At 35.8% G+C, this 26087-nt stretch overlaps 1 protein-coding gene across 1 annotated transcript in view; it reads right to left on the minus strand.

The window, feature by feature from the left end:
• Positions 1-1307: 1307 nt before the first annotated feature.
• TECRL (trans-2,3-enoyl-CoA reductase like) overlaps positions 1308-26087 on the minus strand; it is a 150931-nt gene continuing 126151 nt past the window's right edge. The window contains exons 10-14 of the mRNA XM_052642112.1: positions 13373-13458; positions 12782-12827; positions 11580-11703; positions 3756-3852; positions 1308-1458 (exon numbers count right to left, since the gene is read on the minus strand). Coding sequence (XP_052498072.1) covers positions 1423-1458; positions 3756-3852; positions 11580-11703; positions 12782-12827; positions 13373-13458 — 389 coding nt within the window. The 3' untranslated portion in view covers positions 1308-1422. The remainder of the gene's footprint in view (positions 1459-3755; positions 3853-11579; positions 11704-12781; positions 12828-13372; positions 13459-26087) is intronic.

Here is a 26087-nt window from a genome sequence, read left to right on the forward strand (position 1 = left end):
TGAAGTGTTCCCTTGGTATCTTTAATGTTCTCGAAGAGACCTCTAGTCTTTCCCATTCTGTTCTTTTCCTCTATTTCTTTGCATTGCTCGCTGAAGAAGGCTTTCTTATCTCTTCTTGCTATTCTTTGGAACTCTGCATTCAGATGCTTGTATCTTTCCTTTTCTCCATTGTTTTTTGCCTCTCTTCTTTTCACAGCTATTTGTAAGGCCTCCCCAGTCAGTCATTTTGCTTTTTTGCATTTATTTTCCATGGGGATGGTCTTAATCCCTGTCTTCTGTACAGTTGGAAGAAGGTGTTTTCTATGACTAGTGCAATTTCTTGGTAAAACTCTATTAGTCTTTACCCTGCTTCATTCTGCATTCCAAGGCCAAATTTGCCTGTTACTCCAGGTGTTTCTTGACTTCCTACTTTTGCATTCCAGTTCCCTTTAATGAAAAGGACATCTTTTTTGGGTGTTAGTTCTAAAATGTCTTATAGGTCTTCATTGTACCATTCAACTTCAGCTTCTTCAGTGTTACTGGTTGGGGCATAAACTTGTATTACTGTGATATTGAATGGTTTGCCTTGGAAACGAATGGAGATCATTCTGTTGTTTGTGAGACTGTATCCAAGTACTGTATTTCAGACTCTTTTGTTGACCATGATCGCTACTCCATTTCTTCTGAGGAATTCCTGCCCTCAGTAGTAGATATAATGGTCATCTGAGTTAAATTCATCCATTCCAGTCATTCTACTCATTATAAAATCTGATAATGAAATCTTTATTATTTTAGAAATGTTTGTATCTGTATCTAGTATTCTGTAACTATATGCTTCGTGTTATATGATAGTTTATTATTAGGGGCATCAGTTCAGTTCAGTCGCTCAGTCGTGTCCAACTCTTTGCAACCCCATGAATCGCAGCACGTCAGGCCTCCCTGTCCATCACCAATTACTGTAGTTCACGCAGACTCACAGTTGTTGTATAAATTCAACAAATTCTTCCTATTTGGAACCAGTCTTACTTACATTTATTATAAACTTGAATCCACATGTTAATTAAGTTGTAAGTGCTTAATAAATAATGACAAGTAGTTGTAGTCAGGGCTTCAAAGTTTAAAAGTATTTGTGTACCTATTCTTCTCTAATTGATCACAGGTGTGGAGAATTAACCAGGGAAACAGCTTTTTAAACCAAAATATGTTAAATAGCAAAATAGCTAGATGAATAATTTGCTTTCAATTTTTCTCTTGATGAAATTTGTTAGATAGTATTGAGGTTACTTTATTTATGACAATTATACATTTCAAATGTTAAAGGTGCACAGATGAATCAATAAACATATCTTCTGGACCAACACAGATATACTGGTGGAAAATGTGGAAATGTTCCAGTTGATCCAAGGGCTGGCAGTATGCAAAAATGAGAAGGTTTTACTGTAATCAAGATCTTCTGTGGTTGTGGGATGACTTCAGGTACTGGGTTTTCAATCACCAGCACAAAAAGAAAAAAAAAAAAATCAGTTTAGCAGGATAATCTATTAAAACTGGAAAGTCCTCTAATAACATAGGTCTAGATATGTAACATAACTTTTCGCTCATGAAGTGAGAAGCCAAAGTGAAACTGCACAGTTGGTATCAATATAGAAAATCACCAAATGCACTGTTGTGCCTATTGCTGATGCTTATGGATTACATAGTTTGGGGGATTTTCCAAATGAAAATTTTGTGGATATTGATAGCTTTCACCTCTTGAATCCTAAATACAATTACATATTTTTGTTTTTGCTTTTTCATGATCATTAAGTAATGATAGAAGATTGTTTTAAAGTCTATAATGACTATGTTTTATATATTTCTCATATACCCTATGATTAATTTCAGGACAATTTGGACCAGTTTGCTAGTTTATACTTTCCAACTTATTATCCATATTTCTTTAATCTCATTGTCTGCTGATGAGTGGGGCTGTGCTCCCTCCCTGTTAGTTGTTTCTCCTGAGGCAGCCCAGTTCTGGGGTCTACAGGCTCTATGGCAGGGCTCCTGGAGATCTCCAAGAAGAGGTCTTATGCCAACACGTGCCTCCCAGGACTACTACTGCCAGTGCCCGTGTCCCCATGGCAGGCCACTGATGACCCACATCTCCACAGGAGACCCTCAAACACTCACAGGCAGGTTTGGCTCAGTCTATCACAAGAATAGATTTGAAAGTTTTTCTTCTTTTCCATGCTCCTCTTGTGGTCCCACTGCTTGATGCTGTGCTTCTCTCTAGGGAGAGGTTTTGGTCTGGCTGATTCACTGTTCTAAACATTGTGAATTCAGAATCATGGTTCTTTCCTGGGGCTCCCACCTGTCCTGGCACCAGCAAAGGACAGGGAAGCCTGACATGCTAAAGTTCATGGGGTTGCAGAGAGTCAGACACGATTTAATGACTTAACAATGACAATCCTATTTCAGCTCTACTAATAACTGACAGTGTAATTGTGGACAGTTTAACAATCCTATATAGCCGAGATTCTCAATGACAGCACTATTGCCATTTTCAACCAAGTAATACTTTATTGTTCATATTGAGGGCTGTTGGAGGAGGTGTATCGTATGTATTGAAGGATGGTTAGCAGCACTTCAGGATTCTTTTCTGTTGTTTCCAGTAGTAACCTCCCAGTCATAGCAATCAAAAATACCTTAAATATCATAAAAATATTTTCTAGGGAACAAAAGCACCACGTTTGTAAGCCACTGATATAGACCCTCTTAAAATCTAGTGTCTTCAACAATACTATGAATATTTGAAGCTTAGTAAATTAAAATATGTAGTTCCTGATGGTCAGTAAATGTTAGCTGTTCTCATTGTTTTGATTTTGTTACATGTTAATACATAGATTTGTTTTTCTTTTTGAAATATGTGTCTATAAATTACAGAGATATGTTTCACAAAGGAATATTTTATCTATATATTATACTTATATGTTTCCTGTGCCTGCTATAAAAATAAATTATGAATAAAGTTGTGACTATTTTACATTTTTATAGGAAATGGAAGAATAAGAAGACATGCCTTACTCAAGTGGGTAGGTAAAACTCTGTGCCTTTGAGAAGACAAAGATGGCAAAGCCCCAAAAGGAAGCAATAATTATTCTTGTGAAATTTGAAAACCCTGAATATTACTATTAAACAAGGAGATGCTAATTGGGTGAATGGAAATAAGTAGTAAATGTAGATGTGCACTGAATAGATACTTTTGGAAGTAAGAATATAGATGTTGGAGCTGGAAAAGTTTTGCCAAGTAGAGAGAGGTTACTATATTTCTTTTTAATATAAGCAATATTGCACATCATTTTTGTCTTTTCATCCTAGCTAGAGTGCAGGTCACTATGACCTATCATCAAAAAAGAGAATCTCAAACTGAGATAAAATAAATCATGTTTTAATCTATTCTCATTTATTAGTGAAAGGGATAACTATATGTAATATGGCTGGGAAATGAGCTCAGCATCTTCATTATTTTGGGCTACTATAACAGCATACCATAGACTGAGTACCTTAGGGGGAGAAATATTTCTCACAGTTCTAAAGGTTGGGATCAGGGTACCAGTGTGATTGAGTTCTGATGCAAATGTTGAAAGGGATGAGGATGTCAAATAAACAACTAGAAGAGTTTGTGCAAAGCTACATATGATAATGTTTATTAATCTTGCATGTTTTGAATGAAAAAAAAAAACGAATAAATCACAGCAATTGTACAGTTAGTCTATATTTTTAGAAGCCATGCTCACTTTTTTTTTTGAGAGGTCAGTGGTAACTACAAGATAGCAGAATGGGTTGCAGGGAGGGGGCCTCTGGGATGCTGGAGCATTCTTTTCCTGGAATAATCTGAAAACAGATTAAATGTTACTAGATTCTTCTAAATGTATTCCTATGTCATCTCTTTTACCGATAACAATTTTCCAGAAGAGATATAGAATATCACATTTCTAAAAGCATATCTAAAAGCATATTTCTAAAAGATTCCATTGTAATGCTTGTTACCCAGCATATATTTTTTTTCTTAGTTAGAATTAATATATATATACTATACTGTCCTCTTTAAAATTATCTTGATGCAAATTTTAATGTGCCAACTCCTCATTTTCTTATCTTCTCTGACAAATTTGAATATTCTAAAATAATACATCAAAGTAATGTTAGATCCAGACTGGTCTAAGAGTTATGCATGTCCTCTCAATATCTCTCCAAACCCAGTACAGTTTACTCAGTATATTCTAACTATAGTGGGTGATTTGTTGATCCTCAAACACACCAAGGTTTTCCTGTATCAGTGCCTTATATAAATCAGTTTTATTTGTCTCAGACATTCTTCCAGCAATACTTCACCTGGTTAAAATACTCTATAAGTGACAGCTGAAAGATCACCCAGTTAGAGAGGAAATTCATGGTCTCACCATATGTCTCATCCTGCCCCTCATATTAGTCTTTACTCTGTCATAGCATATAATTCATTTCCTTATAACATGATCACAGTCTAAATTTACTTTGCTACTCACTTGATTGTTATGTTCTCATTTTCTCTCTTAAATGAAGTTTCAAGAAACCAGAAACCCTGTTTACTTTATTCAGAAGGGCTCAGAACTATTTTCTCAGAAACCAAATACCAATAATTATTTTAACAAATTACTTGACAGTATGTTGTATAAAAACTAAAAACCAGTAATATAAATCAAACAAAGATGTTATATTATTTTAGAAGTAATAATAATTGAAAATTACTTGACTCTATGACCATTCCCTATAAGGGAAAGGATATTATAGGTTGCTTACCTCAAACATCTCATTTTATAAAAAGAAACCACATATCTAAACAGGTTAAAAACCTTAGCCAATGTATAATATTTAACAATAATAATTCATAAATTACTTACTCTTTTCCTATAAATTTATTTTTAATGTAACAGTACTTGGATTAAAAAATACTCATCAGTATTATATATCCTATTGTACTTTTTCTTGAATTAACCAAGAGATGATTAGGTAAAATATAACAATTCCATCCACTTAGAAATCCTGCCAGGGAGTATGAGAGAGCTTTTGGAAAATAAATCATTTGGTGAATGTATAGCAAGTAGAAAAATGAATTGTAAGTAAGAATTCATTATAGAAATAACATTTATTTCCAGGTTTAGTAGAATGATAGGATATACAGAAAATTATGCTTTGTCATTGTTGTGAACATATCTTATATTCAATGTAAAAAGTAAAAATTTTAGGTACCAGTCATTTCTCAGTCAAATAATATAAAAATATTACTTCTATATCACCAAGAAAATAAATTTTTTATGCTTATACATTCATTTTAAAAAGTATTTCTGAGTATATTTTTCTTACATATTTTTAAAACTTTTATCAAGCTACCTTTAAAAACCAAAATCCCATTTTAGCAAGGAACTTCTGCCCCCAAAAATGATTTTGTACATTTCCATGATCAAACCTCCTCTGAAGGAAAGCTAATTATAGGTTTCAGTATGCACCTGGGTGAAAATTAACTTTTAAGCAGCCTTTAAAATAAATGGTTTTTAATTATTATAATTATGCAAAAGCTGCATAAATGCCTTTAATTGTACTTATAAAGTAACATTTGTTATAATCACCTCTAATATCCAGGAGAAACTACAATGTTTTTTTATTATTATTAAAATAAAAATAGAAGTAATCCTCATTATTGATTTTCAAGTCATTTTATTAGCACAGATATTATAATTGAAATACATCAACTGCTAAAATTTAACATGTATTGATAGTTACTCAAAATTGACCTTAAAATTTCCAGAAAATAAGTTTAATTACTAGAAGAAGAGTAAAAGTCAGTATGCACGATATTCAACCAAAATGTTGAATTTTGTGATTTGATTACCCTTCAATATTAAGCATAATATTTTTCAAAGAGAAGTAAAATTGAGGATGCACATTTGAAAAATAAGACTATATTTCATCTATTTAAAAAGATTTTATGCTTCCATTTTGTATTGTATCTTTTAAGAAATGATATTGCTAAAAATTATTGTTTCTGTCTGTGTATGAGTTAGAGAATGTTTCCACAATATTTTGCTAAAAGGCAAAATGTGCTAAGGGTCTATTTTTATTTAAACTTAGAAATTTTAAAAATATGAAAACAAATTAAAAATATATTTAAAGTAGCAACTTGAGGTAGAAATGATGAAAGGGTGATCAAGAAAGGCCAAAGGTCATGATAATATGAAGTCGTGTAGCAGCTGATTCAAGTTTAGTTCTTTTGTATTTCTTTTGATTTATCTCCCTCTTCAGCTACTTTTTATAAGAAATGTGTAAAAGATGAAGATGTGGCATTTTAAAAACACTTTCAGTTTTTTTTACTTTTGTGTTGAAAAAGTATTATTCCAGACAATTATTTAAAAATTAGCTATCAATGACTAAATTTAACTGTGATGCTTCTTTTTAATATTGTATGTAATTACAAATCTAGTATCTGTCAGAAAATTGTAACTTTAATTCATTAAATCTTGAATACCTATATTATAAAACTTCAGTGAAAGATATTAGCTACCATTCTAATACTTCAAATTGAAGACAGAAGCTATAGCTTGCAGGCATTCTAATTGTTACATAAAATGATTTGGAGGTAGAGGCTAAGATCTGTGAATTGTGATTCTGCTTACTGCTGTTTAAAAATATCTCCAGCATTTGCTTGGAATAGGGCCTTTATTAGTAAAGACATAATAATTCCTACTTTGACTTTTTTAGCATTTCTTTTTTTTTAATTTTATTTTTTACATTTAAGCCATACTGTGTGGCATGTGGTATCTTGATTTCCTGACCAGGAATCAAATCCATACACCCTGAGGTGGAATTGTGGATTCTTAGCTTACTGGACTGCAAGAGAATCCCTAGTAAATTCTACATTAAGAGAGGCAGGTTTATTTGAAAAACTAACTCCAGTCTACTTTGGCTTGTTTTAGCCTCCTGAAAATCCCTTAAATTGATTCACATAGATTTGTGTTAATAGAAGAGAGTTACTAAACACCAAATAAATGAGTGGATAACTCCGTTTATGAAAATATTATTGGACATTAATCATTAGTTCATAGATCTATCTCAGAAGAAAGACTCATGGTATATTTGTATATATCAAACAGTAATGGTATATTTTAAGTTTTTTAAATTTTTTTTATTTTATTATTAATGGTATGTTCCACAAAAATGATAGAAATGGAGAGTAAATGCATTCTAATGTAAAATAATGGAGAAATGGCCTGAGAGAAAACTGCTCATGTGAAACAGGACATTTAGTACAATCACGGTAGATAATTTTTAACAGGACTATACAGATTGAGGTAGTAGCCATGCCTATGTATCCATGTAGAGAACCAAAATTATCTTTACCAGTTCAGTTTAGTCTCTTAGTTGTGTCTGACTATTTGTGACTCCATGGACTTCTGCATGCCAGGCTTCCCTGTCCATCACCAACTGCTGGAGCTTACTCAAACTCATGTCCATTGAGTCGGTGATGCCATCCAACCATTTCATCCTCTGTTGTCCCCTTTTCCTCCTGCCTTCAATCTTTCCCAGCACCAGGGTATTTTCAAATGAGTCAGTTCTTCCTATCAGGTGGCCAAAGCATTGGAGTTGTCTTCATATATGTTTTCAATTAAATTAATTCTACTAACAATGTATTTTATCCTCATAAGTTATATCGGGGCTTCCCTGGTGGTTCAGATGGTAAAGAATCTGCCTGCAATGCAGGAGACATGAGTTAGATCCCTGGGTCAGGAAGATCACTTGGAGAAGGGAATAGCTTCCTGCTCCAGCATACTTGCCTTGGACATCCCAATGACAGAGGAGCCTAGCAAGCTACAGTCTGTGGATCACAGAATCAACAAGATTTAATGACTAGCAATTACAGCAATAGCAAACATAGTCCAATACTTCATAAGGCTCATTTCCCCAAACGCTGAATGAATAAGGGAATATACACACTTTGTAAGTTGCATAACCTCATTGTGAATTGATTTCTTGGGCTTTAGGGCCCGAACCATTGCCATGGTGAAAACCAAGTGGAGCCTCTGAAATTGCACTCATTCTTTTGTAAATATAAACAAGCTGCATCCCAATGAATGATTCAGTTCAGTTCAGTCACTGTGTTTCCTCTAACTCTGTGACCCATGGACTGCAGCACGCCAGGCTTCCTTGTCCTTCACTATCTCCTAGAATTTGCTCAAACTCATGTCCACCGAGTCGATGATGACATCGAACCATCTTATCCTCTGTCCTCCCCTTATCCTGCCTTCAATATTTCCCAGCATCACGGTCATTTCCAATGCATCAGCTCCTCACATCAGGTGACCAAAGTATTGGAGCTTCAGCTTCAGCCTCAGTCCATCCAATGAATATTCAGAACTGATTTCCTTTAGGATGGACTGGTTGGATCTCCTTGCAGTCCAAGGGACTCTCAAGAGTCTTCTCCAACATTACACTTCAAAAGCACCAATTCTTTGGTTTTCAACCTTCTTTATGATCCAACTTTCACAACCATACATGACTACTGGAAAAAACATAACTCTGACGAGATGGACCTTGTTGGCAAAGTAATGTCTCTGCTTTTAAATATGTTATTTAGGTCACTGATATCTTTTCTTCCCAGGAGCAAGCATCTTTTAACTTCATGGCTGCAGTCACCATGTTCAATGATTTTGGAACCCCACCCAAAATAAAGTCTGTCACTGTTTCCATTGTTTCCCCATCTATCTGCCATGAAGTTATGGGACCTAATGCCATGACCTTCGTTTTGTGAAGGTTTGTTTTATGCCAGCTTTTTCAATATGCTCTTTCATGCTCATCAAGATGCTCTTTAGTTTCTCTTCACTTTATGCCATAACTGTGGTGTTATCTGCATATCTGAGTTTATTGATATTTCTCCCAGCAATCATGATTCCAGCTTGTCCTTTATCCAGCCTAGCATTTCCCATGCTGTACTCTGCCTATAAGTTAAATAAGAAAGGTGACAATGTACAGCCTTAATGTACTCGTACTTCTTTCCCAATTTGAAACCAGTTCATTGTTGCAAGTCTGGTTCTAGCAGTTGCTACTTGATCTGCATGCAGATTTCTCATGTGGTCTAGTATTCCTATTTCTTTAAGACTTTTCCACAGTGTTGTGATCCACACAGTCAAAGGCTTTAGTGTAGTAAATGAAGCAGAAGTAGATTTTTTTTTTCTGGAATTATCTTGTTTTTTTAATGATCCAATGGATGTTGGCAATTTGCCTATTTTAATTAGTGATTAGTGCTACACCTAAAGAGTCAGACTGAACTAAGTGACTAACACTGCCCTGTTAAGTGGTCATATAGCAACTCTGTTTCCTAGTTGATATGGCTGATGATAGCATCTAAATTGTTCCTTTCTCAGACTGTGCAACTTATTTTTAACCAATCCCATATTCTTTGATGGTGACAATATATGTTCAGTTCAGTTCAATCGCTCAGTTGTGTCCAACTATTTGCAATCCCATGAACCACAGCACGCCAGGCCTCCCTGTCCATCACCAACTCCTGGAGTTTACCCAAACTCATGTCCATTGAGTCGGTGATGCCATCCAACCATCTCATCCTGTGTCATCCCCTTTTCCTCCTGCCCTCAATCTTTCCCAGCATTAGGGTCTTTTCAAATGAGTCATCTCTTTGCATCAGGTGGCCAAAGTACTGGAGTTTCAGTTTCAACATCAGTCCTTCCAATGAACACCCAGGACTCATCTCCTTTAGAATGGACTGTTTTGACCTCCTTGCAGTCCAAGGGACTCTCAGGAGTCTGCTCCAACATTCATAGTTCAGTTCAGTTCAGTCACTCAGTCGTGTCCAACTCTTTGCAACCCCATGTATCACAGCACGCCAGGCCTCCCTGTCCATCAAAGTAGAGATGAGGCCTATTTGTCTTTCTCTGTTTAAAGCATAGAATTTTTCACTTGCTGATATCTTCATAATCTTTACATTGACATAAAAATCACAATTATTGAAAATATATACACACAAGAATTTTAGAATTTGAGAATGTAGTTGCATTTATAAGATGAAAGTATTCACCTATTTGGAAATACAGCAGCATATCTGGAGTAGAGTATTACTGCAAATAAGTGTGATTTCATGCTGTTATGCTGAACAAATATTAAAATATGCTGTTATATTGTTTTGAGATATTTTAATAAGGTGCACCTGGGAGTAGTAAAGCTTTTGAATAGAGGATTTTGTGATTTCTTGAATAGTTGGTCACATGTCTTAATAAGAAACACCTACAAAATGCATTTAGACCTACCTTTACCAAGAATATTTTGTCAAATATCTAAATATCTAAGAGCTTTAATAATGATATTTTGATATATGTATGTCTACCTATCTATCTATTTAGATACATTTATATCCAATAACTGGAAAGACTCTAAAAATTAACCAGTATAAAAAGACCCAATTTAAATATGAATAAAATTTTCCTTTAAGCTTTTAACTAAATGTATTTAATTTTTAAAATATAATTCATCTCTTTGTCAAAGTATATTTGCATATTTACATGCACAATCTTACACTCACTACATGTATTTGAGAAGACATAGAAATTTAAAAACATGAAAATAAAGGAAAATATCTTTCCACTCTTACTGCAGAGGTTAAAAGCGTCTGCTTGCAATGTGGGAGACCTGGGTTTGATCCCTGGGTCAGGAAGATCCCCTGGAGAAGGAAATGGCAACCCACTCCAGTATTCTTGCCTGGAGAATCCCATGGATGGAGGAGCTTGGTGGGCTATAGTCCATGGGTCGCAAAGAGTTGGACATGACTGAGTGACTTCACTTTCACTTTCACTTTATCTTTCCACTCTTAATCTCAACATTCTAATGCATACTTTCCTCATCATCACATATTGTCTATTTGAAATATATCTATTTCTATATTCACATATAAACATGATCTATATGTAAATATATATATATCAGCATAGTATATTCAAATGTTTAATGAGTAATGTCTAGAAAATATTTTGAATGTTGTATTTCCAAAATGATATACAATGTATATTATGGATTACCAAGATGCATGGCTAATTACAAATATTTAACTTTTAATATAGGTAAAATTGAACTACTGACATAATAGTTTCAAGACATCTGAAATTTCTCAATAACATATTGAATAGAAAGAAAAAATCACTCTCAAAATAATATGTAAAATTCAAGTTTTTGAAATATCGCAATATTCACTTTATAGAATTCAAATATTTTAAATTTTCTTAAGCCAATAGTATTATGAAAGATTTAATGAAGTAAGAACATCTCATTCAAGTATCAGTCCCTTGCAAACATACTGGATGCTATTTTCAATTAGCTGTATCTATAATTTCAATTTTTCATTTTCCTCGTTTATTACTCTAAATTCAGCAAAATTTTGTTCTTATGTATTTTTACTCAAGCAAAAATACTATTGTTTGTGAATTTATGGAACATAATAGACAATTATCTTTTGTCAAATTTCATTTAGTGAGTTACTATACTGCTTTTCTGTACATGAGATAAGATCACATTTTTCTTACAGTATGAATGGAATCATTGCTGATTTCCTATGCATATAAGAATTGAATTTCTTCAGATAAATCTTATGTTTCTTTTGTGCCCACAGAGACATCTGGATACTCATCAGAAGTGTAAAAATCCCAACTAGAAGAAAAAAAAAATATTGTTTCTTTTTTATTTTTATTATGGACATAACAAGTTATGCTTGAAAAATAATAGCTCTTAAAATATTTCCCAAGTGTCATATAGTTCTCTATCAATTTTTCCTTATTTATATTACCTAGCATCATATACATCCTATCAATACTGCATGGTTGAATAAGCATAAAAATATAGAAATTGACATAATTCTACATTTTTTACACCCCAATGCCACATAATATTTCCAAAGAAGAAATTCTTAAAATACATTTGAATTTTTCAGTAATAGTTTTTCTTATGTATATAAAACACTTCCTTTACACACATATATACATATAAGACAAATCACATAAATTCTAATCCACATTTTTGTACAGTGTAACAAGAATGAATGAAATTGAAATAATATATATCCCTTCTAATAAAATGAGTTTATTACAATTTAACTTCTTTGTGTGTTAAAATGACCAGCATTCAAGGTGACACATTCATGCCCCTAGCCTTCCCTTCACAGATGGATGTGAACACTTGAAGGCACAGTATGTACAAGTCTGTGTGGATACATGAGAGAGTTTGAAGTGAAGTGTGTTATTACCACTTCTTTTTAACAAAAACTTGTCTCTTAATAAATATGTTTGGACTACATTTTCTAGTTTGGATTAACCACAGTTCAGTCTCCCTGGTGGCTCAGTCAGTAAAGAATCAGCCTACAATGTGGGAGACCTGGGTTGGGATGATCCCTTGGAGGAGGAAATGATAACCCACTCCAGTATTCTTGCCTGGAGAATCTTATGGACAGAGGAGTCTGGCAGGCTACAGTCCATAGGGTTGCAAAAGAGTCACACACACTGAGTGACTAGGCACAAGCACGCAATCACAATTATACAGACATGCATAGTAAACAATGTTTCAATATAATTTTATACTGATAAAAAATCCAAAATAAAAATAAAGGCAAAAAAATCCCATTGCAAACATGCCTAGTTTCAGTTAGTACTGAAATTTGTACAGCAATTTGTTCTCAGAAACCACTTCTCCTAAAGGTGTATCTACTTCAATCATTAGTAAACCTAGGTCTTACCTGGCAATGTTTGAGTCATGATTGTGAAACTAATCCATGATCCAATCTGTTAGATTAAAACATAAATTGACAAATATTAATAGTCAATCTAGAAATTTATTCACTTGTGAACAATTAAATAGGCATTGAGTAGGTATTTTAAAAGCTTAAAACAGTGGAAAATTTTAAGTAAAAATATATTTCCCAAAGTTATCATTTCATTGTTAAGTATGATAGTGATTTAAAAACTCATAAAACAGTATCATTTTCCCAAGAAAATGAAAGATATTATTCCAATTTTTTTTATAAAATCCAGAGGCTTCTTAAGACATTTAAGGTGCTGTTTATAAAATTTTCTTTAAATATAGATAGATATATCCACAAATACTATTTATTCTGCAGGAAAAATTGTAAGTGAAATATTCTAATTTTCTATGCCTATAACTTCAATTGAAATCTGTATCATAATCTATATTTCTGTCTATGCCTGTATCTACAGACTAAACATAAATATATATCAGGCATGATCTATAATACATGTAAGTACATAAACATATGTAGTTAATATATTATCAAATAAAGTTCAGTTATACACATGCATATATAACATACCTCATAGGTGTAATTAGGACATGAAACCAGGAAAAACATCCATGTAAAGGGGTTATAATTTGGACTTGGAAAGCAGGCATTATTTCCTTTTAAAAAGTAGAGTACAATGTCAGTAATGTTTCATATTTCAAATACAGTCATTTATTTATTATATACTTATAAATTCCCTACAACTATATATCATATGAAATCTTCATATATTTATAGAAACCTGTTTTACAAATTATTCAAAGGAGACACAGTTTCAAATGTCATAAACTTTTGACTCAAAAAAATCCTCATCATTTTTTGACCATGTCTACAGCTATGTTGCAGTAAAATTACAGGATGTCACCACAATAATCAATTCCTTAAGTTTTAAAATTAAAGAATATATAGACATTATTTTGTTTCTCATAATAGTTCAGCAGTATTGCCTACTGAGATTCACATTATATTTTAATACTGCTAATGTGTTATAACAATTGCTTGCCTCTTCTTATTCTCCTTTAGTGTCAAAGAATATACTTTTGGTTGAGATTATTAAATACCTCAAAACTCTCTTTCTGTTAAATTAGTAATGGTCCAGAGGGAATTTCATAAGTGTGTCATTTGTATCAGAAAAGTATGAAAATCTCTCATAAGAGGATTACAGTGTATATCAGAATAGTTAATATTCAGAAAGTGAAGTCGCTCAGTCATGTCTGAATCTTTGGGACCCCATGGATAGTAGCCTGCACCGGGCCCCTCCATCCATGGGATTTTCCAGGCAAGAGTACTGGAGCGGGTTGCCATTTCCTTCTCCAAAGAATCTTCCCAACCCAGGGATCGAACCCAGGACTCCTGCATTGTAGACAGATGCTTTACCATCTGAGCCACCAAGGAAGTCTCATATTCAGAAGTACCACACAAATTATTTCTGCTTAGTAATCAGGATTGTTATTTACAACTCTCATTATACTTAGCATATTGTCCTTTATTTCAGTTACTTTTTGACTTTAAAATTTTTCAAGAAATATTTTGTATAATAAATTCATAATGATATTGATTTGAACTTTGACCTGTGACATTTGTAAAAGTAAATGTGAATTATAAAATTACTGTGTATTCATAGCAAGACTTAATTGGATAACAGATCAACTAATCTCTTCTATTTAGATTCTAAAGTCTTAATGAAATGTCAATATGCTGTTTTCAAAACTGTAAGGATTGTTGAACTATCAAAGTGAAAATATATTAGGCAATGTGCAAATTTCATGCACTGCTTATTTCAAGATAAGGATATATATATATGCCATTTAGTAGAACAGATTCTCTTGGTGACATTTATGCAAACACCTTTGTGTAACATTCATATATTTATCAAGTGAAAGATGATTAAGGAATCTATCCATGTTAACTGACTTTCAGAAGCAGAATGTGAACACAAGGTAATTTGGGTTAAAGCCAGTTTATGTCTGTTCAATCCCTGGAGGTAGTGTAATGAACAGGGTCCACAAATACACATTTCTTCCAGATGTGGCTTGTAGATTAGATAACCAATGTGTCTTATGATACAAAGAAATATATGTATCTAGGTATTTTCTTCAGTGTGTTAGCTGCTATTATTATAGTAATATGCAAGTTTAGATATTCAGTTCAGTTCAGTTCAGTCGCTCAGTCGTGTCCGACTCTTTGCAACCTCATGAATCGCAGCACACCAGGCCTCCCTGTCTATCACCAACTCCTGGAGTTCACTCAGACTCACATCCATCGAGTCCATGATGCCATCCAGCCATTTCATCCTCTGCCATCCCCTTCTTCTTCTGCCCCTAATCCCTCCCAGCATCAAAGTCTTTTCCAATGAGTCAACTCTTCACAGGAGGTGGCCAAAGTACTGGAGTTTCAGCATTAGCATCATTCTTTCTGAAGAAATCCCAGGGTTGATCTCCTTCAGAATGGACTGGTTGGATCTCCTTGCAGTCCAAGGGACTCTCAAGGGTCTCCTCCAGCACCACAGTTCAAAAGCATCAATTCTTCGGCGCTCAGCCTTCTTCACAGTCCAATTCTCACATCCATGCATGACTGCTGGAAAAACCATAGCCTTGACTAGACGGGCGTTAGTCAGCAAAATAATGTCTCTGCGTTTGAATATGCTATCTAGTTTGGTCATAACTTTCCTTCCAAGGAGTAAGCATCTTTTAATTTCAGGGCTGCAATTACCATCTGCTGTGATTTTGGAGCCCCCAAAAATAAACTCTGACACTGTTTCCACTGTTTCCCCATCTATTTCCCATGAAGTGATGGGACCAGATGCCATGATCTTCGTTTTCTGAATGTTGAGCTTTAAGGCAACTTTTTCGCTCTCCTCTTTCAGTTTCGTCAAGAGGCTTTTTAGCTCCTCTTCACTTTCTGCCATAAGGGTGGTGTCATCTGCATATCTGAGGTTATTGATATTTCTCCCATCAATCTTGATTCCAGCTTGTGTTTCTTCCAGTCCAGCATTTCTCATGATGTACTCTGCATATAAGTACCATCCTAAAGATCAGTCCTGGGTGTTCATTGGAGGCACTGACGTTGAAGCTGAAACTCCAATACTTTGGCCACCTGATGTGAAGAGCTGACTCATTTGAAAAGACCCTGATGCTGGGAAAGATTGAGGGAAGGAGGAGAAGGGTACAACAGAGGATGAGATCGTTGGATGGCATCACCAACACAATGGACATGGGTTTGGGTGGACTCCGGGTGTTGGTGATGGACAGAGAGGCCTGGCATGCTGTGGTTCATGGGGTTGCAAAGAGTAGGACACGAATGAGCGACTGAACTGAACTGAATCTTATACTTAACATTCCTATGAAATGTTTCTCAGTGTATAGTTTATATTTATAATTAATCTTTTATTATATTAAAAGTCTGAATATATTTTTACATCACAATGCTGCAGCTACCCAGATTATTCTCTAGGTATAAAGGATTTATTCCACAGCTTTGGGATTTACTGCTGGCAGAAAGCCTTTAACTTTCAGCATCCCCTGTGAAGATAACCTGGCTGAAGGGAACAAACTCATGCAAGGTCACACTCACTGTTTGGTTTACCCTTATCCATTATTGGATCAATGTGGCAAATTGATGACTTAATTCAGAACAACATTGTTTGTTCAGCCCAGCTTTAGAAGGCCCCTAGATTCATCTGATACTCTCACTAAAACTGTGTTACTCTCAATTTCCTACCCAGACATGATTTCTTTCTTTCCATCTATCAAATCACCCTAATACAACTCCTGAATGCAAATCTCTGTTTCGGTGTCTGTATCACAGAAAACTGAACTCATGGTATTTGCCACAAGGAATGGCCCCCAAAGCAGATACTGGAATGGCATTTAAGAGTTGAATGACCTACTGACCTGCCTGTGGTGAGTGCCCCACTGTTGATGGCAGGGGCCAAACAAAGGACCACTGTTACAAGGTAGCCTTGCAAACATAAAGCCTTTTATCCTGGTTTGCTGGTATTTTATGCTGTTGGAAAGGATTGCTTTATTTGGTCCAATAGAATTTAGTGGTGACACTATCAGTGTTCTTGGTGAAGATAGCTAAAACTGAAATGGATAAAAGCCATTAAAAGCCAACTGTAAAAACTGGAAGACCTCCTTGGTAGTATAATGGATTGGCCAAAAAGTTTATTTAGATTTTCCATAAGATGTTATGGAAAACAGAAATTAACTTTTTGGCCAACCCAATATGAAGAAGCTCTAATCTGCAATGAGAGAAATGAAGAGTAACTGAAGACCAGCCCCGGAACTTAATTGCAAGAGTAATCAAGCACCAAAGAACACACAACTCTAATCCAAACCAGGTTTGGTAAGCTAAGTTGTCATTCATAGAATATTAGGCTGTACAGATTTTCATGAACTGCCTGAGCTTGTAGAAGTAGGCTGCTCTTCCCTGTTCAAAATTAGTGCACTCCCTTACGGGAACTAGTGATGCAATCTATAATCCATCTGACTACAAATCAGAAAAATTAACATACTCCCTTCCTTAAAATTAATACAGAGACTATTAAATTGCAATAAAATCCCTATCTTCCTCATACCCTCTCTTAACCTGTACGCCATAGCTAGTGTGACAGTAGCAAATGACTTACCACAGGTTATTGTGACCAAATAAGAGAAGAAGAATGTTATTCCCCAAGGGAGTTACAGAACCCAGCCAGCGTGAACTAGCACATTATAGGAGAATTTAGCTGTAATTCGATTCTGTTGATGCTGGATAACAGAGAAAGTGAAGTTGCTCAGTCGTGTCCAACTCTTTGATACCCCATGGACTGTAGCCTACCAGACTCCTCCATCCATGTGGTTTCCAGACAAGAATACTGGAGTGGATTGCCATTTCCTTCTCCAAGAGACAAAGATGGAACCTGGGTCTCCCACATTGTAGGAGGCAAGATATAAAAATGGATAAGGGGTTTCTGTTATTGGAACACTCTTATGGGATATAGGAATTCAGTTCAGTCACTCAGTTGTGTCTGTCTCTTTGCAATCCCATGGACTGCAGCACGCCAGTCTTCCCTGTCCATCACCAACCAGCTCCTAGAGCTTACTCATGTCCATTGAGTTGGTGATGCCATGCAACCGTCTCATCCTCTGTCTTCCACTTCTCCTCCCACCATCAATCTTTCCCAGCATCAGGGTCGTTTCAAATGAGTCAATTCTTCACATCAGGTGTCCAAAGCATTGGAGTTTCAGCTTCTGCATCAGTCACCAATGAATATTCAGGATTGATTTCCTTTAGGATAGACTGGTTTGATCTCCTTCCTGTCCAAGCCACTCTCAAGAGTCTTATCCAAAACCACAGTTCAAAAGCATCTATTCTTCAGCGCTCATTTTTCTTTATAGTCCTACACTCACATCCATACATGACTACTGGAAAAAACATAGATTTGACTAGACTAACCTTTGTTGGTGAAGTAATGTCTCTGCTTGTTAATATGCTGTCTAGTTGGTCATAGATTTCTTCCAAGGAGTTAATCTTCTGCTAAGCTAGTACAAACACATTAACCTGAAAGCATGAACAAAGCAACAGTCCTCAGTAAATGAGGGGAAAAAAGGTGTTGTGATTTCACTGGCAAACAGAAAAAGGTGTTAAATTGCTTAGAAAAGTGGAGGTCTTTGGGTAGATAGTCTAAATAAGGCCAAAAGGGAAGTTCCCTTTCCATGGAAGGAAAAAAAAAATGTTCCCCATTTTTAATATTCCCATAGTATTCCCCATGTTTCATTGGAAAACCTAGAGGACACACCATTTTCCAAAGCTCTAAGAAAAGTGTTAGTGCAAGGGCATCATCATTACTAAGATCAAGGTTGGCTCTCGGACACCCCAGACTGAATATAAGTGATGTCATCTTAGAATGGAATGATTTGTAGTAACTGGGATTAAAGGATTCTTCCCCCTATCCCAAATCAAATTCATTCCTATTTGTGGCACTTCTTATAAGCCAAAATTAATGGGAAGTTCAGAAGTTACTTGATCCACAGAAAGCATGGCTGGTTATGAGAACACAGTGTTCTGAAAGGTTAGAATTGATGGATACCCCAAAATGATTTTCTAAATTTAGACAAAATAAATTTGAGATGAATAATCCAGAGACATGGGGAAGCTAGTTCAATACAAAATTCCCTTTCTTTCCCAGGTTTTAGACTTAAACGAGTTGTAAGACACTAAACTCATTGATGAAATAACAGTTTGGGACCCCAAGGAGAAAGACTCCAACATGGAAATAACTGTAGATATATATAAGCATTCTCATAATCATTCATTAAAATAACTTCACTAAATGATATACTGGCATCTGTTCATGGAACTGTGTACTAGTGAGAATAGACTATGCCTACATTTTAAAGACTGCTACAATCTCAACATTCAGAAAACTAAGATCATGGCATTTGGTCCCATCACTTCATGGCAAATAGATGGGGAAACAGTGGAATCAGTGGCTGACTTTATTTTTTTGGGGCTCCAAAATCACTGCAGATGGTGATTGCAGCCATGAAATTAAAAGATGCTTACTCCTTGAAAGAAAAATTATGACCAACCTAGACAGCACATTCAAAAGCAGAGACATTACTTTGTCCACAAAGGTCTGTCTAGTCAAGGCTATGTTTTTTCCAGTAGTCATGTATGGATGGGAGAGTTGGACTATAAAGAAAGCTGAGTGCCAAAGAATTGGCGCTTTTGAACTGTGGTGTTGGAGAAGACTCTTGAGAATCCCTTGGACTGCAAGGAGATACTACCAGTCCACACTAAAGGAGATGAGTCCTGGGTGTTCATTGGAAGGACTTATGTTGAATCTGAAACTCCAATACTTTGGCCACCAGATGCAAAGAGCTGACTCATTTGGAAAGTCCCTGATGCTGGGAAAGATTAAGGGCAGGAGGAGAAGGGGATGCCAGAGGATGAGATGGTTGGATGGCATCACCGACTCAGTAGACATGAGTTTGCATAAACTCCAGGAGTTGGTGATAGACAGGGAGGTCTGTAGTCCTGTGGTTTATAGGGTTGCAAAGAATTGGACATGACTGAGTGACTGAACTGACAATCTGATGGCTCATTGATTATATAATCTGCCTGCCATTGTAGAGGATATGGGTTTCATCTCTGGATTGGAAGGATCATCTAGAGAAGGAAATGGATACCACTCCAGTTTTCTTCCCGGGGGAATCCCATAGACAGAGGGGTCTGTTGGGCTACAGTACATAGATTGCAAAGAATCAGACATGACTTAATGACTAAACAGCAACAATAATCATAGTCTACTTCATAGGGCTCATTTCCCAGGCACTAAATGAATAATTGGAATATACATAGTTTGTAGTTTGTATATCAACAGTGTACATTGATTTCTTGAACTTTAGGGCAAGAGCTATGGCAATGGGGAAAACCAAGTGGAAGTGTCTGCAATTGTACTCAGTCTTTGATAAATATAAACAATCTGCTTCCCAATGGGTGATTAGTGCTACACTGAAGATCCAAAGCATGCTTGTATGATATTATTCATTATATCATTGTTTAAGTCACTTCACAAGCTCTGCAGAAGCCAGATGTATTTTGGAGGGTGACAGTGGAGTACTGCAGACTTATCACATATTATCCAACATTTCAAATGATGCGCACATGCTCAGTAGCTAAGTCATATTACTGCCAGGTCTTTTTTTTTTCCTGCTTGGTTCTTGTGTCCTTGAAGCAAAGAATTAGACTGACAGACTAGTTACAGCTCGAGCAGGCAGGATTTACTAAGCAGGTAGTAGTCTCTGGAGGTTCTTGCCTCATCGTAGCAAAGAATTGTAAGGCACACTAGTTAGAGCTCAAACAGGCAAGATTTAAGAAGGAGGCATGCTGTACAATCTCAAGACAGGAGAGTGAACCAACTCCTGGAGGAGTATTTTCAACTCCTTTCAGCTTCCTTTTTTATACTTTTTGTCTCTTCCCCTTGGTGGTTCCTAGGGCTTGACTGGCTATTCCTCAAGCAAATGAGGGTTTGTACTGGTGACCAGTCAGGGGAGGGAACGTAAATAGAGTGTTCAAGGTCAACCCGGGAAGGAAGCCTGTTTGGGTGTGTTTCCACGCCTGAGGTTCTTACTGTGGCTGTGGTTTTTCTCGGGCCTTTTCTCTTTCTTTCTTTGTCTATTTCATGTTGTTGTTGTTGTTGTTTCTTTCTTTTTTACTTTCAAGGGCTTTTTAAACTGCTCCTTCTTCTGAGTGCCATTTTGAACTCTTTTCTTTCTACTCTAACTACCTAATACTACTAGGTAGATTAATCCAGCCTTGGGTCTATGGATATAGACTATGAATTAAAAAAAAAAAAATGTGTTTTTCCATCTCTATTACAAAGGGAGGTCAGAATAGTTTACTTTCCTTTAAAATGAGCAATAGCACAGAATTTCAGTTTTTGTTTTTTCTGGAATTATTATTTCCACCCTTTACTATAAAATAGTCCAAGAAGGCTCAGGCTGGGCATCTCACTGAAAGTTACTGTATCAATAACATTATGCTATTCATACTGAGTGAGTAAGTGGCTAATATGTTGGTGGCCTTTTTAAGACATTTGTGGTCCACAGAAAGCGTGGGGGTTGCTAATAAACACTACAAAGATTTAGGGGCCAAATGATTGTGGGGCATCCTCTCCAAAACAGAGAAAATATAGTGCAGTGTGTACCTCCTATCATTAAGAAGGAAGCAAACTATCTTACAGGCCTTTTCCAGTTTGGCAGGTAGCATATTACACACCAAGGAAATCTTGGAACTAACTGTACATGATGGAGAACAAAAGCTATGAAAATGTAGTAGGGTTCAAGGCAGAAAATTGCAGCAGTTTCAAGTTTTAGTGTAAGCACTACTGCCCTTGGACTTATAATCAGATAGATTCTACATATTAAACTTATCAGTAATGGAAAAAGTTAAGGTGTGGGACTTATGTATAACCTGCTGTTATATAATGATGTAAAAAGATGATATTTTGCCTCTAGCATTTGGACATCTCATGATATTCTCTCAATCCAAGAACAAGGGCCATAACCATGTCCTGATAAGCTCCCTTCAGGTGAGTGTACACATCACACCATATATAATTCTTGAAGTGTTAATTGTGCCAGTTGATGCTGGAGGGAATCTAGAAGTTTGTGAAGAAGAAAACTGGTGCAAATCAGTTGTTAGATGAAGGCCATGTGCAGCAGTGAAGGCTGTGTAATTTCCCACTAATGTCTCTCTTTTAAATTTCTACTGGTAGCAGAAAGCTTTTGAGTAGTATACCCTCTGAAAGGTTGGCCTTGACAAAAGAAAGATGCCTTATCCAAGATAATGTCCTCATTTTCAGGGAGCCCCACATCCAATCTAAATTTTTTCTAGTCATTCCAGCTTAGGCTAATTCAGAACGATTGCTTCAGTTTCAAATAAACCAACAAAAATCGCAGAGACCATCCTTGAGAGAGCTTAACAGCTCAGTTTCCTACTTGACATAAATTTATCTCTCTCTCTCTCTCTCTTTTTTTTTTTTTTTTTTTTCAGTACTTAGTAATATAACTTTAAAAGCTTGTTCTATGTGAAATTGTTGTTTCCTGGTGAACACATTTTGTAGATCTTGCTTAAACAGTCAGTAAAAGATAGTCCCCATCCATTATTCATGTCTACAGCATATCTAAGATATAGAGGTATTAGTATAATTTCCAATGAATACATAAGTGGGGAAATAAAACTCTGGAAGCAACAGAGACTCAATTAGAGCTGACACAGGAACTGAGAGTTGGATAAAAATTTTATGTAAGGAAAAAAATGCAGTGTGTGTGTGTAAATATCTATATTTCATGATCAGAAGAGGTTTTACTCTCAGAAGAGGTCTAAGACTTGATATTATTGGAACACTAAATATAGACAAAAAACACACAATGACTTGACAGTAATGAGTCCAGAATTTCTCATCTTAGAAGACACTGCTTCCAAGAAATGAGATAATGCTTGAAGGCTTAGAGGGGAAAGAAAGTAGGAAACACTTCCAGAAATTAAGAAATTTAGAAAACAAAAGAGTATATAGAGAATCAAAAGACACAATGAAACATCCCATGTCCTCCAGAGTACACTTTATCCTTTAGAGACTTCACTTCATCACCACATCTGTGAAAACATTTGTTATTTCTGTTCAAGGACAATCCATACACTTAAAATGAACATAATTTGATCAATATTCACATAAAGGTTTTATGTGAATAAAATATAAAGCAATAATTTTTCCCAAGTGATAAAATGAATCCTCTCCAAAATAAAAGAAAAAAAAAAAATTAACATACAGAAGCATGTGCAGATAATAGAGAATGTCACTGTGATGAAATCCTAGAACTCAAAAAAAAAAAAAAAAAGATATGTATATAACAGGAAGGAAAAAGAGTTGATTGTTTTCAAGAATTAAATTGTAGAAAATTTTAAAAAAGTAATATGGGTGGAACATATTTCAGTTTGTGTAAGGGTGGAATGATCAATATAATAGGGGATATTTAGTATATAAACAAAAACAGTAAAAAAAAAAAAGCAAAGAAAAGAAATGAACAAAAAGCTAAATATTGAAAGCAATAGAAATATAAAATAGAAGCAAATGTAACATGTTCACCCCACTATCTTCTCACCATCCACAGTGTAACAAATAAAATTTAAACTATAATGCAAGAATAATAATAAAAGAAAACTTTCTAGAACTTAAACAAGACCTGAGTCAACCAACTAAAAGATTACATCATGTCTCTGGGAAAACTGGGTTTCCTGGAGGCTCAGACGGTGCCGAATCTTCCTCCAGTGTGAGAGAACCAGGTTTTATCCCTGGGATGGGAAGATTCCTTTGGAGAAGGAAATAAATGGCTACCTGCTCCACTATTCTTTCCTGGAGAATTCAATGGACAAAGGAACCTTGTGGACCACACTCCATGGGATCATAAAGAGTCAGACATGATCTAGAATTATCAGCTCTAAAACATATTCTATGAAATTCGGTACACAATTAATAGACTTTAGTGATAATGAAAAGTGTTCTGAGTCTCAAGGCAAAAGACCAAGCCAATTAACCAAGGAGAGATTGCACTGGCTTCTGACTTGGCAAGAGCAACATACAAAGCAAGTTAAAGAGTGGAGTAAACACACACACACACACACACACACACACACGCACAAGTCTTTCTTACATAAACATGTTCAGAGTTTGAGAATGTGATGATTTAAAATTTTCAGATAATGACAGCATATTCCAGGTGAAGAAACTTGAGCAAGTCACCTTCTTAGAGGCTCAGAGAAAGGAATAAACTTTTTGATAGTCGTAGGCTTGTCAATGTTGATATTTTTATAAAATTGCATTGTGATCTGTTTTTATGCTTAAAAAAAAAATCAGACCATCACAAGTTTTTTATCTGGACTTCACATAATTCAAAAGAGAAACCAGTAGATCTATGTATTTGGGTCAAATGAAAATAGTATTTAACCTCTTTGTTAAATGTAGGCTTTACTTCAACACAAATGCAGAAAACAGAACACAATAGTATTTGCAATATTATGTTAATTTTTTTTCTGCAAGAGAAAGTACACATCCTGGGCCATAAATCTAGACTTGATAAATTCAAAAAAAATTGAAATCATTTCAAGCATCTTTTCTGACCTCAATGCAGTAAGATTAGAGCTCAATTACAGGAGAAAACATCCAAAGAGCAGTTGCTGCACGGGCGCAGGAGGGCCTAGAGGAGCAATTCCATGTTCAAGGTCAGGAGGGGTGGCTGTGAGGAGATACCTCTCATCCAAGGTAAGGAGCAGCGGCTGCACTTTACTGGAGCAGCCATGAAGAGATACCCCACGTCCAAGGTAAGTGAAACCCAAGTAAGATTGTAGGTGTTGCAAGAGGGCATCAGAGGGCAGACACACTGAAACTAAACACAGAAAACTAGTCAATCCAATCACACTAGGACCACAGCCTTGTCTAACTCAATGAAACTAAGCCATGCCCTGTAGGGCCACCAAAGTTGGGCAGGTCATGGTGGAGAGGTCTGACAAAATGTGGCCCACTGGAGAACGGAATGGCATACCACTTCAGTATTCTTGCCTTGAGAACCCCATGAACAGTATGAAAAAGAAAATGATAGGACACTGAAAGAGGAACTTCCCAGGTCAGTAGGTGCCCAGTATGCTACTGGAGATCAGTGGAGAAATAACTCCATTAAGAATGAAAGTATGGAGCCAAAGCAAAAACAATACCCAGTTGTGGATGTGACTGGTGATGGAAGGAAGGTCCGATGCTGTAAAGAGCAATATTGCATAGGAACCTGGGCTGTTAGGTCCATGAATCAAGGCAAATTGGAAGTGGTCAAACAGGAGATGGCAAAAGTTAATGTCAACATTCTAGGAATCAGCAAACTAAAATGGACGGGAATGGGTGAATTTAACTCAGATGACCATTATATCTACTACTGCGGGCAGGAATCCCTCAGAAGAAATGGAGTAGCCATTATGGTCAACAGAAGAATCAGAAATGCAGTACTTGGATGCAATCTCAAAAATGACAGAATGATCTCTGTCCGTTTCCAAGGTAAACCATTCAATATCATAGTGATCCAAGTCTAGGCCCCAACCAGTAACACTGAAAAAGCTGAAGTTGAATGGTTCTATGAAGACCTACAAGAACTTTAAGAACTAACACCCAAAAAAGATGTCCTCTTCATTATAGGGGACTGGAATGCAAAAGTAGGAAGTCAAGAAAAACCTGGGGTAATAGGCAAATTTGACCTTGGAATGCAGAATGAAGCAGGGTAAAGACTAATAGAGTTTTGCCAAGAAAATGCACTGTTCATAGCAAACACCCTCTTCCAACAACACAAGAGAAGACTCTACACATGGACATCATCAGATTGTCAACACGAAATAAAATCGATTACATTCTGTACAGCCAAAGATGGAGAAGCTCTATACAGTCAACAAAAACAAGACCAGGAACTGATCGTGGCTCAGATCATGAATACTTTACTGCCAAATCCAGACTTAAATTGAAGAAAGTAGGGAAAACTACTAGACCATTCAGGGTTGACTTAAATCAAATCCCTTATGATTATACAGTGGAAGTGAGTAATAGATTTAAGGGATTAGATCTGATAGAGAGAGTGCCTGATGAACTATGGACAGAGGTTCAAGACATTGTACAGGAGACAGGGATCAAGATCATCCCTATGAGAAAGAAATGCAAAAAAGC

Source organism: Budorcas taxicolor, chromosome 6, assembly GCF_023091745.1.
Source record: "Budorcas taxicolor isolate Tak-1 chromosome 6, Takin1.1, whole genome shotgun sequence".
In the NCBI taxonomy this organism is placed as follows: domain Eukaryota; kingdom Metazoa; phylum Chordata; class Mammalia; order Artiodactyla; family Bovidae; genus Budorcas; species Budorcas taxicolor.